The following is a 15,236-nucleotide window of genomic DNA, read 5'->3' as shown; positions in this document are numbered from 1 at the left end:
TGGTGATTGGGGTTATTCTGGCAATGCTCAGGGGTCTGTGGAGTGTCAGGGATGGGACTGGGCCTCCTGCAGGCAGATCTCACACTCCTGAGGATGTGAAACATGATAGTTAGAAAGAAATGACCCTGGAGGGGGCCACGGAGTCAGCCAAGGAGTGAGGGTTGCAGGCCGGGTATGTGCTGGGTCCTGGTTTGATCCCTGTCACTTTCTGGCCTCTGCCTTGCTCTGCTGGGTGTGCTCCTGGTGGCCCAGCACGACTGATCAGAGTAACACTGAATTGCCGGTCCAAACATTGGGCTGTCTGGCCCAGAAGTGGCCCCCAGAATCCCTGAGCACTGGTTGGAAATTGAGAGAAAGAGAGAGAGAGAGAGAGAGAGAGAGAGAGAGAGAGAGAGAGAAAGAGAAAGAGATAGAGAGAGAAGAGAGAGAGAGAACGAAGGAAGGAAGGAAGGAAGGAAGGAAGGAAGGAAGGAAGGAAGGAAGGGGAAGAAAGAAAGAAAGAGAAAGAAAAGATAGGGAGGGAGGAGAGAAAGAAAGAAAGAAAAGATAGGAAGGGAGGAGAGAGAGAGAGAAAGAAAGAAAGAAAGAAAGAAAGAAAGAAAGAAAGAAAGGAGAGAGAGAGAAAGAAAAAAGAAAGAGGGAGGGAGGAAAGAGGAAGAAAAGAAAGAAAAAAGAGAGTAAGAAAGAAAGAATCACCAGGCTGGAGAAATAGCTTAATGGACTGAGAATATCCTTAACCATAGGAGCCCAAGTTTGTGGGTTTGCCGTTTTTTAGGGAGGGACACACTATTGATACTCAGGGGTTACTCCTGCTCTGTGTTCAGGAATCACTCCTTGTGTTGCTCAGAGGGCCATGTGGGATTCCAGAGATCAAATCTGGGTTGGGCGGCTGCAGGCAAAGCAAGCACCTTACCCACTGCACTATGGCTCTGGCCCGGGAGGCCCAGGTTTGATCGCTGGTACCCTGAGCACTGCATGGTGTGTCTCCCCCAAGCCCCCCAAATACAAAGAGAAAGTACCTTGCGATTCCTTAGAGACATCTGGACATGGGTCAGCTTTAAGCACCTGAAAAGCCTTGTTGGAAGAATTTATCAAGAACTATGAAGATTGCGGGTGTGGCTCCGTGATTTATGTACCAGTTTTGTATGTATGAAGCCCCCGAGTTTATGTCCTCGCATCACTAGATCCCTGAGCACCGCTGGGTGTGGCCCTACCTCCCCCAAATAACTGTGGCATATTCATCAGCGTTCTTTTCCCGGGAGGCAACAAGCAATTGTGCTCAGGGCTTATTCCTGGCTCTCTGTTCAGGGATCACTCACCTCCATCATTCCTGGTGGGACCTGGGGGAACCATATATGCTCGAACCCCGAACCCGGCAAGTGCCCTAGCCGCTATATTATTGCTCCTGCTCCAACTTTCGGGTTTTTTTTTTTTTATATATAATATGGGAACCCAGCAGTGTCCTGGCTCTGCACTCAGAAATTACTCCTGGCGGTGCAGAGGGGACCATATGGGATGCCAGGGATCAAACCCAGGTCGCCTGCGTGCAAGGCAAATCCCCTACCCGCTGTTCTAGCACTCTGGCCCCCAACTTTCGTTTTATCTTAAGTTTTTGGTTTTGAGACCTCACTTGGTAGCACTCAGGGATCACTTCTGGTGGTACTTGGGGGACCAGGACCGTATGTGGTACTGGGAACTGAATTTGGGTCTGCCACGTACAACACAAGTGCCGTATCCCAGCCCTCAGCTTTCAGAGGCCGGCAGTGTTTTGGTCCCACATACTCCATGGCCGGGGGAACCGAGGACCAGCGTGTACAGGGACCTATCTAGACTCACAGAGAACCAGAGGGTCCGGCGCTCCAGCGGTTGCAGGTCCGAGGCTCCTGAGCTGGGCTGCCGGAGGGAGACATGGGCCAAGGAATTCTCCCAAGCAGCCGGGGTGTCGAGGGTGTGTCTGACCCACCTCACTGCAAACCTGTCCTTAAATGCAGAGTGAGCACTGGCTGACCTCACAGACCCACCCAGTGACAACCTGGCCTGGGAGGGACAAGACCGAGGGAGCAAAGGGCAGCGACAGAGTCCAATGGGTGCGTGGCGTTTCCTCTCATCTCCAGGTGTGGCCGCGGGTGCTCCCTCCCCTGGCCCAGCCGGGCACTCAGCCTTCCCTGGGCTCCGAAGGGACAATGAAAAGTCGCTGGCGCTACACCCGGCTGGTAAGAGGCCAGGGAGGGAGGGGGCTGTGGCCTCTGGCTCGGTGGGGGTGAGGGTGGGGGTGTCACAGGTGGGAGAAGCGAAAGCTGGTGTCTCCGGGTCTGTCTCCACAGCCCAGCCAGGTGGAAGACTCGCAGTGTGCAGAGGACAACGAGCAGGAGGAAGAGGACACCCACACAGAGCCCGTGCCTGAGCCTGGCCCGTCCCCAGCAGAGCCCTGGGAGCCCCAGTTGGCAGAAGCCAGCCAGGTTCTGGGGGCGGCTGAGATCAGGCAGGTTCGGTCCGGCCCAAGGCGCAGCATTTCAGTCACCCCTAGCCGGCTCCAGCAACCCTGGGGGAGGGGCGGGGTCGGGTGGGGTTGCTCTGTTCAGCTCTGCCCGAGCTCACGGGGCCACCGCGGGCAAATCAGGTCTCTCCTCTCTGCACTTTCCCTTCCTGGAGGATGACCTAGAAGGATTTCCTTATCTTGAAACAAGCAGATTGTAAAGTAGAGCCAGTCCCCAGGAGCTGAGCCCACGTGGGGGAGGGAGTGAGGTGGAAGGTCTTGGGGGGGGGGAATCTTTACTAGTCGAGCTTCTATTTGTGGGACCAGGATGGCCTGGTTCTACTCTTCACTCACTTATTACCCACATGAGCCTAATTTTTTTTTTCCTTTTGAGTCCCACCCAGCAATGCTCAGGGGTTACTCCTGGCTCTGTACTCAAGACACTCCTGGCAGTGCTCAGGGAACCATATGGGATGCTGGGGATCGAACCTGGGTCGGCCGCATGCAAGGCAAACGCCCTACCCGCTGTGCTATCGCTCTGGGCCCACACATGAGCTTAATTTTCTTGGGAAAAGAGGGACAGCTGAGGATTGAGCCCACCCAGTAGATCTGCGCTCTCTACCGAGACTCTTCCTGCCCCCCACAGCTCACCACACAGTGTAGGGTTTAGGCAGCTTACTTCACTCCCCGCAGCCTCAGTGTCCTCATCTGTAATATGGGAACAAGCATCTTTTCCCTGCAAGGGTCATTGGCAAGGGCAGTGAAGCCCCTGCTGACAGGGCCCGGGTCCGGATGCCCCTTAGGATGCGGAGTAGGTGAGGAAGGAGCACAGGAGGAAGGTGCCCCCTACCACACCTACAGCCCTGTCCCCCTGTTCCAGCTCTGCTGCCACCTGCCTCCCCGAGTCACCGGCCATTCCTGGAGCCTGGGCTTCTGCACGTGGAGGGATGGCTTCAGCCTGCGGAACCTGTACCGGCAGATGGAGGGCCGGAGTGGGCCTGTGCTGCTGGCACTGAGGGATGAGGACGGGCAGGTGAGTGGGGCTGCCCAGGAGGGCGAGACTCGGAGCTGGAAAACATCTCCTCGGTGAGGAAAGAATGGTGGGATGCAGCCCAGCAGGAACCCCTGCGGTTTACGGAGGAATTTGACCAGGGCTGCGCATCTGTCCAATGAGGATTCAGGTGGAGAGGGAAGGGAGGCTAGTTCTAACTGCTTTTCCATGGAAAGAATATGCTAGAGCTGGGAGAGAGCCCAAGGGCCCTGGTGAAGAGCCGGCCCCCCTCCCCCCCCTCCCCTGGTCCAGGAGCTCTTTCCTCAAGACCCCTTGTGAGGTAGAAGCCGCTTGCTCTGGGGCAGCCCAGCTGCTGACTAGGGCACTGTCCCCTGGGGTGAAGGCATTCTGCTCCCTACAGCAGCCCCTTCCCCCCCCAGTGGTCCTGCCTCTGCCATCAGCAGAGTTTATAACAGAAACCCCCCTCCCACCTATCCACATGGGGGAAAACAACTATAAGGCGTTTGCCTTGCATGCAGCTGACCCAGGTTCGATCCCCAGCACCCCATATTGTCCCCCGAGCACTGCCAGGAGTAATTTCTGAAGAGACAGGAATAACCCCTGAGCATCACTGGGCGTGGCTTAAAAACCAAGAAAAGAAAACCCCAAATTTATGGTCCTTCTAGGCAGAGAAATGGCATACAGGTGAGAAAAACTCGAGAATCTCTCTCTCACTCTTGTTTATGTGTTTTGTGGCCATACCCGGTGGAGGTTAGGGTGTATTTCTGGCTCTGCACTCGGATCACTCCTGGAAGCCTGGGGGACCATGCAGGATACCGGGGGTTGAACTGCACTCAGGGGTCACTACTCCTCACGGTGCTTGGGGAACCATATGGGTGCTGAGGATTGTTTGTTTTGGTTTCTTTTTTTTTTTTTTCTTTTTGGGTCACACCCAGCGATGCTCAGGGGTTACTCCTGGCTCTGCACTCAGGAATTACTCCTGGCGGTTCGCAGGTGACCATATGGGATGCTGGGGATCAAACCCAGGTTGGCTGTGTGCAGGGCAAAGCCCATTACCCTCTGTGCTACCACTCTGGCCCCCGGGTGCTGAGGATTGAACCCAGGTTGGCCACATCCAAGGCAAGTGCCGTCCCCATTGTACCATCTCCCCAGCCCCTGGAAAACTCCATAGAATCTTAGCTGTTCAAAGTGTTCAGTTTTAGACAGCTCAACAGACTCGGAGCGCACGCAAAGCAGCTTTCATCTCCGGAACCACATATGGTCCCCTGAGAACTAGCAGGAGGAACTCAGTTGTCTGTCAGTGTTCCAGCTTCAAACCCACACCAGTGATACTCGCTACTATCATGGACCTGCTGCTAACTTTCTTAAGCGAGGACATACAATTGTGGTTATGTAAGAGAGAGCCCCATTCTTTGGTTTGTTTTGGGACCACACCTAGTGGTGTTCAGGACTGACTCCTGGCTCGGGGCTTAGGGCCCATTTCCAAAGGTGCTCAGGAAGCCAGATGGGGTGCTGGGGCTTGAACCTGGTCTGGCTGGGTGCAAGGTAAGCACTCTATCCACTGCACTGATGGCCCCCAGCCCCCATTCTTTTTTGTTTTTTGGCCACACTGGCGGGTTCGGGGATCATATGGGATGCCCAAGACTACACCTAGGTCAACCCCTAGCAAGGTTAGTGCCCTACTCACTGTATTATTGCTTTGGCCACCGTATCCTCCATTTTTAGGAGCTGAACTATTTAGGGATGACCCAGGAGGATGATAATAGTTGCTTTCAAATCACTCACTGTATCACTGTCATCCTGTTGCTCATCGATTGCTCAAGCAGGCGCCAGTAATGTCTCCATTCATCCCTGTCGTGTGCTAGTGTAGCCCAATGGCGTCTGCTCGCTCCAGGAACACAAAGAGCACGTTGTTGTTACTGTTTTTGACATATCAAATACGTCACGGGTAGCTTTCCAGGCTCTGCTGTACGGGCGGGATATCCTAAGTAGCTTGCCAGACTCTTTGAGAGGGGCGGAGGCTTTGAGCTTATATAGCAGAGTCAGAGGTGGTTTGTGGGTGTGTCTCTCACATACCTAACTTTTGGCTGTTTAGTTTCTTGGTAAACTTGTTGTTGGGGTCTGGCCAAAGGCACAGTGGCAATTTTGGGGTATCTGGAAGTCTGAAGGCACCATCAGGCTGCTGATGCAACTCGCCCCACCAGGTACAGGTTGACCTGCTGGCAGCACCATACTCTCATGTTTCAAATAGGTCAGAAAAAATAGTAAAGGGACTGGAGTGATAGCACAGCGGGTAGGGCGTTTGCCTTGCACGTGGCCAACCCGGGTTCGATTCCCAGCATCCCATAGGGTCCCCCAAGCACCGCCAAGAGTCATTCCTGAGTGCAGAGCCAGGAGTAATCCCTGTGCATCGCTGGGTGTGACCTAAAAAGCAGAAAAAAAAGAACAGAAAAAATAGTAAATACAGTGAAGACATTTATAGCTGTTGAGTATGTGGGCTGGAGCGATAGCACAGCGGTAGGGCATTTGCCTCGCATGCGGCAGGCCCTGGGACCCAGGTTCGATTCCTCCGCCCCTCTTGGAGAGCCCGGCAAGCAACCGAGAGTTTCTCACCCTCGTGGCAAATCCTGGCAAGCTACCCATGACGTATTCGATAAGCCAAACACAGTAACAAGTCTCACAATGGAGACGTTACTAGGCCCACTCGAGCAAATCGATGAACAACTGGAGGACAGTGCTACAGTGCTACAGACTATGTGGAGGATATGTGTACTGTACTCTAAATTTCTAAATTTTTTGTTCTGGGCTGGGGGGGGGGTCACACAGCAGTAAAGGTACTTACCTTCCATGCAACCATCCCCAGTTTGACCCTCTTAACTACAAACAGTCTCAGAAAATAGTCAGGATTGATCTCTGAGTAAGTCAGGATTGAGCCAGGAGTAAGCCCTGAGCACCAGAGTGTGGTTCCCTCACCGTGCCCTCCCCCACACTTTTTTCCAACCTGTGTGCCTGAAATCTTACGTGAAGTGAGGGGGAAGCATCTTACAAAAACAGTTCTTGATGTTCTGTGCAACAGGTCCCTGAATAATGTGTTCTCTATCATTTCATTATGGTGATAATGGGAAGAGAAATCAATGAGCTGCAGAGCCGCTGTCTGTCTGTGTGGAATTCGCACACTGGCTCTGGGTGGGTTTCTCTGGGGACAGTGGTCTCTTCCCGCATCCTGGGGATGTGCCTGCTAGGCTGGTGGGTGGTTCAGCTGTCACTCCTGGGTAAATATGCCCCACCATCAATGGGACCTGTGCTTGCTGGCCTTGTAGCCTAACTTGCAGGATAGGCTCCAACCAGGCGACCCTGACCTGGAAGAGGTGAACATGACTTATTTAATGTTGGAAGTGTTTTGGATTTTTTTCTTTTTGGCAATACACAGGGGTTACTCCTGTCTCTGCACTCAGGAGTTACTCCTGGCGGTGCTTGGGGGACCATATAGGATGCTGGGAATCGAACCAGGGTCTGTTGTGTGCAAGGCAAACGCCCTACCTGCTGTGCTCCAGCCTCTTGGATCTTTATTTATATCTCTAATGTAGGTTTTTTGGGCTACATCTGACAGTGCTCAGGGCTTATTCCTGGCCCGGCTCGGGGAAACAGTCCTTGTCGTGCTGGGGATGGAACTCAGGTCAGCCACTTGCAAGACAATTGTGTGAACCTCTGTTAAGCCTGTTATCTCTCCAGGTTGGTGGTTGCTCTATCTCACGGTGATTCAATATAAAATAAAATAAAATAAATTTCATGGTAGGGGTCCAAGGTAGTACAGCAGGTAGGGTGTTTGCCCTGTACACGGCTGACCCAGGTTCGATCACCAGCACCACATATGGTCTCTAGAGCCCACTTGGAGTGATCGAACTTACCTTATGGTAAAATTGATTTTCACTATGTCATTTTGCCTAAACTCAGTTTCCAAGAAATTATTAAAGGCAGCAGGTGAGGACTTACTTAGAAAATGTACACTGGCATTAAACAGGCATTGGAAGGAAACACACTGACACTAGGAAAGGTTATCTTGGGGAAGTACTTAGCGGGGAGGGCATGCTCTGATATACAAGTCTGGGGTTCAATTCCCAACTCCAAAAACAAAATTAAAGTAAGTCACTAAAGGGTTGCGGAGATAGTACCACACATAGGGCACTTGCCTTGTATGCAGCTGAGCCAAGTTCAAGCCCTGCCAAAAATAAGTCCTGAGCACTGCCAGGCATGGCCCCCAAACAAAACAGAACAAAATAAAGAAAAATTCACTGAAGAGAAAAATGAAAGAATGCTAGTAAGAACTCATTCTCCAACAGTATCTTGGTGGGGGGCCCTTTTCCCCAAGCTCTGCTCCATGGACACAGTTTCCCTGAGAGGAAACCGGTATTACCAAGACTGGGAAGGGGGGCTTCCATCTCTCGTCCAGCCTCAACCAGCGAGCTCTCCTGCTTTTCAGATGTTTGGAGCCTTCTCTTCCTCAGGATTTCGACTCAGCAAAAGCTTCTATGGTACTGGCGAGAACTTCCTCTTCTCCTTCTCCCCTCAGCTAAAGGTGAGAGGGCGCAGAGTGGGCTGTGGTCTATGGCCAGGATGCCAGTGGTCCCCACTTCTTTTTTTTGGGGGGGGGTCACACCCAGCAATGCTCAGGGGTTACTCCTAGCTCATGATGCACTCAGGAATTACTCCTGGCGGTGCTCGGGGGACCATATGGGATGCTGGAAATCGAACCCGGTTTGGCCACGTGCAAGGCAAACGTCCTACCCACTGTGCTATCGCTCTAGCCCCTGGCCCCTGCTTCTTGTCCTGTGCCAGATGGCGGGAAATGCATCCTTCAGGGCCTTCCTTTTCCCTGCCTTTGACCTGGCATCCCTGTGCTCGTGACTTCCCAGCAGTTCCTGGAACGCTGCTCCACTCAGCACACCAAAGAGCGTCTTCATTATTTTGTTTTGGGGTTACAACCAGCGGTGCCCAGTGTTTACTCCCGGCTCTGTGCTCAGGAACCACTCCTGGCGGGCTCAGAGGCACATATGTGGCGCTTGGGATTTCATCTGTATGTAAGGCCCTCCCCCACACCCCCACCACCCCCATACTATTGCTCTGGTCTAGCATCTTCATTTCTTTTGTAGCAATGCTTGTCTTACTCCTCAAGTGTGAAGGTCGTGTTCCTGGGTGACAGTAGGAGCTGGAAGTTTTTTTTTCTCTGGGTCACTTGTTAATGTTATCTCATCTCTTCTGGAGCCCATGGCTTGTCTTTGTTTTGGTTTGAATTGTTCTAGGGACATCCCCAATGGGGCTCTGGGTTCATTCAGGGTCAGGAATCCAATGCAAGGCATCTCACATGCCTCTTTCACAGAGCTACATCCCCAGGCCTCCAGGGTTTAATTTTTTTTTTCCCTTTCCTTTTTGGGTCACACCTGGTGATACTCAGGAGTTATTCCTGGCTCTACACTCAGGGGTAACTCCTGGCTCTGCACTCAGGAATTACTCCTGGCGGTACTGGGGGACCCTATGGGATGCTGGGGATCAGGACCCCAGGGATCGAACCTGGATTGGCCACGTGCAAACACCCTACCCCCTGTACTATCACTCCAGCCCCTGATCTGTTTTTTTGTTTTGTTTTTGGGTCACACTTGGCGGTGCTTGGGTCTTACTCCTGGCTCTGTGTTCAAGAATCCCTTCAGGCAGGCTCAGGGGACCCTGTTAGGCGCTGGGGACAGAACCTGAGTTGGCTGCGTGCAAGGCAAGTGCCTTACTCTCTGTGCTATCTCTTCAGCCCCCACTCATGGCATTTTTTCACAACCAATTTAAGCAGGCGATAATAAACAACATTTTTGTGGCCCTCTAAAAACCTTTTCATTATTTAAATGGACTCTTGAATTATTGATTCATTCGACCAGCGTCTGTGCCCTGTGCCAGGAATACTGCAGGGACTCGAGATCTCTCCTAGCACTTCCCTCTAGTGAGGCAGCCGAGGAGGAGACGGGCTGGGAGACAGGGCCACTTGTAGGGCAGTTCAGGGAAGTTCTCCCAGAGGACAGCTGGATGGAAGAGTGGACCAGTTGAGGCTCTCAGGGAGGCAGGAAGGAGCTGTGGGTGCCGCAGGATCAGAAAGGCCAGGGGAGGGGCAGGAGAAAACTCACAGGTGCGTCCACTCTGTATGTGGGAGACTGGAGTTTGATCCCAGGCACTGCACGGTTCCCCACAAGCACCTTCGGGTGTACCCCCCTCTTCTAACAAGAAGGCAACTATAGCTAAGTGCAGGCCTAAGGGGAGAGACGGTGAGGGGCATTCAGGGGTCCAGCAGGCTCTAGCAGGGCCAGACACTTGGCTCCTGTGGCAATTGGAAGTCAATGGAGAGTCTTAAGCAGGGGAGTGTAACATTTAGTTGATTTTTATTACTTTTTCTTTGTTATTATGGGTCACACCTAGCAGTGCTTAGAGGCTGTCCCTGGCTCTGTGTTCAGGGGTCACTCCGGGAGGTGCTTAGTAGGCCATATTTAGTGCCTGGAACCAGGGTCGGCGGCAGTGAAGGCGGGTGCCTTAACCTCCTTACTTGCTCATCACTCCAGACCCTGAGTTACAGTTTGACTAAATCACTGATTCCTGACTGGACAACCTCCTCTTCTCCCCAGCACTGAACACATCAAGTCTCACTGTGTTCTGGTCTGTTCCTAGAACAGGGAGGCTTTGCAAATTTAGACAGGAGGGCACAGAGGAGGGAGTGAAAAACAAAAATTTAAAAAAATATATTATTTTAAATTGAGGTTCTATGGTTTACAATACTTTTTTTTTTGTGTGTCACACTCAGCGATGTTCAGGAATTACTCCTGAGTATTTTTTTTTTTTTGCGTCACACTTCTGGCTCTGTGCTCAGGAATTACTCTTGTCGGTGTTTGGGAGACCATATGGGATGCTGGGGATCGAACCCAGGTCAGTCGCATGCAAGGCAAACGCCCTACCTGCTGTGTTATCACTCTGGCCCCTACAATACTTTTAAGCATGGTTCATACACATAATTCTTTTTTTTCTTAACAAACCGCCTATAGGTGATGTGCTAATTTATTTTAATCCTTTTGTGTGTGTGTGCCCGTGAAACTTTTTTGGGTTACGCCCAGTGATACTTAGGGGTTACTCCTGCTGGTGCTTGGGAGATCAAACTTGGGTAGGCTGCATGTAAGGCAAACACCTCACCCGTTGTACTTCTGCTCCAGCCCCTCCCGGGTACATAATTCTAACACCACAGCCCTCACCAGAGTTAGTGAAATCCGCAGAGCCAGCTCAGTCATTTCAGTCACTTGTGGGACCCAATTGGGGATTGGATGATGCCGCCCCGTCACAACACTGCCACCCAGTGGTGTAGAACCAGAATGCAAGGGCAAGAACACAAGTCCACCAGAGCCTTTCTCTGTCTCCCCAGGTCTTCAAGTGGACAGGAAACAACTCGTTCTTTGTAAAAGGAGACTCGGATTCCCTCATGATGGGGAGTAGCAGGTATGTGTCTCAGGATGGTCTGTGTTCTGGTCGCTTCTGCCTAGAATTCCTGGGCTAGGGTGCCCTAGACAAAAAGAGGAGGCTGGTACTTAAGGCCATCTTTTTGGGTTTTAAGCCCCAGATGGTCTTAGGACTCAAGCCCACCCCCTCAGTGCTGTGCCAACCCAACACAGAAGGGAAAAGACGGCAGGGATTCCTCTCCCGCACTCACGCTGGTGGGCAGTTAGTCTGGATTTACACAACCTTGGTAACAGTATTCTACATGGTTGGATAAAGCTCTAGTTAAGAGATGGACAAGCCTTATTTTACTCGTCAGCCCCATATTCTGGGAAACATCTCTCTGGAGGCAGGAACCGTGTCTGTGTATGTGTGTGTTTGTTGAGTGTGAAGTAGGTTTGGAAAAATAGGTTACTCTCATGCCTGCAAATTCAGGCAGAACAGATCTCACCCTAAGGGAAAAGATGCAGACACTGCTTGATTAGTACCCGGCAAGCCCTGTGCTGTCCCCCATTCCCAGGGGCCTGGGCACAGAGCACTGCTGCCTTGCTGGCCTGCAACCATCCCTCCCCGCTTCCTCCCTCCTGCCCTCCCCCACACCCAGTGATGCTTCAGAGCTTGCTCTAGGCTCTATCACAGGGCACATGGTGGTGCCAGGGAAAGAATTAGAGTGGGATGCTTAACCCCTTACAATCTAGCTCTGGAGTGAATGCGTAATTAATTCTTTTTAAAAAGTTATTTTGTTTTGGGGCCATACCCGGCAGTGCTCAGGGCTCTGCATTCTTGGATCACTCCTGGCAAGCACTGGGGGTCCTATGGGATGCCGGGGGGGGGGGGGAAGCCAGGTCGGCCACGTGCAAGGCAAACACCGACCTGCTGTACTATTTCTCCAGCCCTAAGGAATGGATGCTTTCTGAGTTTTTTTCTTCTTTTTTCTTTTGGAGAACACCTGGCAATGCTTGGGGGCCCATCTGATAGCAGGGATTCACCAAGGCCCCCATATGCAAAACATGCAATGTGGCCCTTTCTGAAATATTCTGGGTTCAGAGCCCACACCTATGAGACTGGCTCTTGGTTAAGCACTGCGTCTTTATAAAAAAAAAAAAAGAAAAATTTTGAGTCCTAAAATGGGACTCTGGTGATGGCTGTCTCATTCTTCGGACCAAAATCTTTAAATCATTTAATTAAAAAAGCTCTAACTCCTATGGCTGCGGGTGGGCTGGCTAATATAAAGTGCCTCGTGCCTCTCATGCATCACACACCTCCCTCCACCCCACAAAGCCTCTCAATCTAGGAAGAAACAACACATGGCACCCAGAGCCATTCAGGATCCATCAGTTTAAGGGAAGGCCAAGGGCCAGTGGTGTGTGTGTGGGGGGAAGATTCCCTAGGCAGGAGGGAGCCATGCCAAAACTCTCTTCTTTCCAGTGGCCAGTTTGGGCTGTGGCTGGATGGAGACTTGTACCGTGGGGGAAGCCACCCCTGTGCAACCTTCGACAATGAGGTACTAGCCGGGCGGGAGCAGTTCTGCGTCCACGAGCTGGAGGCGTGGGTGCTGGGCTGAAGTCCCGTGGCAGACAGCTTCCTGTGGCACTGGGGTTCAGGCACTCCCAGGCTCCTCCACAGGGTGGCTCTGTCAGCCAGGACAGAGATGGCCAAGTGCCCTCGGGCCAAAGGCGGCTGTGAGCCAGCAGCAGCCCACCCCTCCACACCTGCGGACCCAAGACAGGAGTGAAAGATCCCGCCTTCTCACAGCCTCACCCAGGCAGCCTGCGTGGTGAAAATGTTTTTAGAATTCCACGATGAAAGGATGGTACCCGATGACCTCACTCACACATTCACTACAAAGAAGCAAAGCAACGGAACAGACAATACCAACCCAAAGCCAACCACTGGATTCAGATGAAAAGGCTTCAGGTTTTTGGCCGGAGCAAGCGGAGAGGGTGCTCGTCTTGCATGCAAGTGATCCGGATTGGATCCCCAGCACCCCCTATGGTCCTGGGAGCCCCATCAGAAGCCGAGAGCACTGCCAGATATGACATGCCTCCCGCCCTGGAATAAAGAAAAGACTGAGGTCGATGAACAGAGGGTGAGGGGCCCAACAGATGAAGCAGAGGGGCAGCAACCCTTTGGTGGTGGCGTGGTGACTTCTCTTCCTTGGGAAGAGAACTGGAAAAGCCTCTGACATATGTTTCAGGTTAAGACCATGCAATAATCCTCTTTGTGCTGAGGGCTGGAGAGACAGTGCAGGGTTAAGGCAGTAGCATGCAACTGCAGCCTCAGCCCTGGTCTGAATCCTGGCACCCCATTATGGTCCCATGGACAGCCCCAGGTATGGTCCCTGAGTGCAGAGCCAGGAGTGACCCTGAGCACTGTAGGGCATGGTTAAACTCCCTGACCCCACAACTTTCATGCTGAAACCCCTTCAGCTTTATTGCTAAAACATGCTTACACAATGATGTAAACCAATAAATGTAAATCTCAGTATTGATGTCAACCTCAATAAATATATTGATATAAACCTCAATAAAAAATGGTTTAAAAAATACAGTGAGCATGGTTCTTTTTTAGAATGCTGAAGCCTTTCTTTCCACCACCAGTGCACCCGCCAGATGCTTATAAATCCCTCAGTTAACTTCACAGGGAGATATAAAAACAGCAAACGAATAATTTATGTCTTTGGGTAAATAAAGAAGCTGAAGTTGTGGGCTGGAGGGATGGCTGGTGTGCAAGGGTCCCAGGTTTGTCTGGTTTGGGGCCGCACCTGGAGGCGCTCAAGGCTTTCTCCTGGCTCTATGCTCAAGGGTCACTTCTGGTGGGCTCAGGGAACCATATGGGTAGTCCTCATGCCAGGCGAGAGACCTACCTGCTGAACTATCTCTATGGCCCTGGGCCTCAGGTTAGATGCCTAGCACTGCATGGCCTCCTGAGCACCACAGGGGAGGTAAAATAGAACAACAACAACAACAACAACAACAACAACAACAAACACCTTTGGGATCTCTGTGGACCAGTAGCCTAGGGAGGTTAAAAGAGAAGATTTTCTGTTATCATAGTAGCTCAGAAAGCCAATCCAAGAAGAAGTCAGGTCCCTTGCCATGTGAGTAGTTCCCACCTATGAGAAGGAAAAGACTCTTTATTAGGCCATTAATCACTATTATTATTATGGAAAGGCTTTGACGCCACACCTGGGGGGTGCTCAGAAATGACTCTCGGTGGTTCTCAATTTTAGTGCCAAAAATCAAACTGGGTTGTCTGCAATGCAAGGCAAGTGCCTGAGCCCCTGTAACTATTCTTTATGCTCCCATTAATAATCATTATTAGCAAAGGAAAACAAAGTAACACAGGCCTTGTTAAATACAACCCTACTTACGAACCCATCACAGTGAGACATCTTGGGGGGAGGTGGAGACAATCTAGATTGTTTGAAACGAAGGGTAAAAACTGGACACCACTGTACCTGTGAGGTGAGTGCATCAGCAGCCTGATGGCGTCTTCAGACTTCCAGATACCCCAAAATTGCTGCTGTGTCTTTGGCCAAACCCCAAAAACTTGGGGCAAAGTTTACCAAGAAAGTAAACGGCCAAAAGATAGGTATGTGGGAAACACACCCACAAACCACCTCCAGCTTAGCTTTATAATTGGAGGCATGGCCTCTCTGGTTCCTGATTGAACTGCTTAACGGCCATGATCCCAGACTCAGAAACAAATCTCGAAAGCCAGTGGGTTTTGGCAGAAATGCGTCCGATCCCTGCAGTAGGTTACCGGTGCTGGGACAACACAGGTGGGAATAGGCTTCGTGCCTTGGCCTGTTCCCCCTGGCGGCCTGGTGGCCGCCATCCTCCAGAGGCTACTGGACAGTCAGGTTTGGACCCACAGTGACGAGACACACAGGGCCTCATGAGATGGGGTGGAACCGGTCCTGTCTTCCCCACCCCAACAAGACCCCCAAGTCATCGCCCACGAACGGCCTTTGGCTCCTGATCAAGCTGCTTAATGGCCATGATCCCAGAGACTCTGAAACAAATCTCGAAACCCAGTGGCTTTTGGCAGAAATGCATCTGGACCCCACAGTAGGTTACTGTCGCCAGGCCACCCAGGGGGGAAAGGGTGTTGTCACTCTGCCTGCTCCCCCTTGGCGGCTCATTGGCCGTCATCCTCCAGAGGCCACTGGACAGTCAGGCTTGGGCCCGCAGTGACGAAACTTGTTGGGCCTCACGGGATAGGGGTGGAGTT

The 15,236-nt window shown here is 51.9% G+C and overlaps 1 protein-coding gene across 1 annotated transcript; it reads left to right on the top strand.

The window, feature by feature from the left end:
* Positions 1-2,183: 2,183 nt before the first annotated feature.
* TLDC2 (TBC/LysM-associated domain containing 2) lies at positions 2,184-12,564 on the top strand. Its single transcript, XM_056121529.1, has 6 exons — positions 2,184-2,213; positions 2,325-2,486; positions 3,357-3,509; positions 7,969-8,064; positions 10,930-11,003; positions 12,429-12,564. The coding sequence occupies exons 1-6, from the start codon at positions 2,184-2,186 to the stop codon at positions 12,562-12,564; spliced, it is 651 nt and encodes a 216-aa protein (XP_055977504.1).
* The last annotated feature ends 2,672 nt before the right edge of the window (positions 12,565-15,236 follow it).

This window comes from Sorex fumeus, unplaced genomic scaffold (genome assembly GCF_029834395.1).
Source record: "Sorex fumeus unplaced genomic scaffold, SorFum_2.1 ptg000044l, whole genome shotgun sequence".
NCBI classification, from domain to species: domain Eukaryota; kingdom Metazoa; phylum Chordata; class Mammalia; order Eulipotyphla; family Soricidae; genus Sorex; species Sorex fumeus.
Note: the sequence above shows the minus strand (reverse complement) of the source record. Positions and strands in the feature narration are given on the sequence as shown.

Bases quoted from the DNA above. Each gene is read 5' to 3' on its own strand.
- TLDC2 (XM_056121529.1), top strand. From the start codon at position 2,184: ATGAAAAGTCGCTGGCGCTACACCCGGCTG. The intron at 2,214-2,324 runs GTAAGAGGCCAG...CTGTCTCCACAG, and splicing joins GCTGGCGCTACACCCGGCTG to CCCAGCCAGGTGGAAGACTC. The intron at 2,487-3,356 runs GTTCGGTCCGGC...CCCCTGTTCCAG, and splicing joins GGGCGGCTGAGATCAGGCAG to CTCTGCTGCCACCTGCCTCC.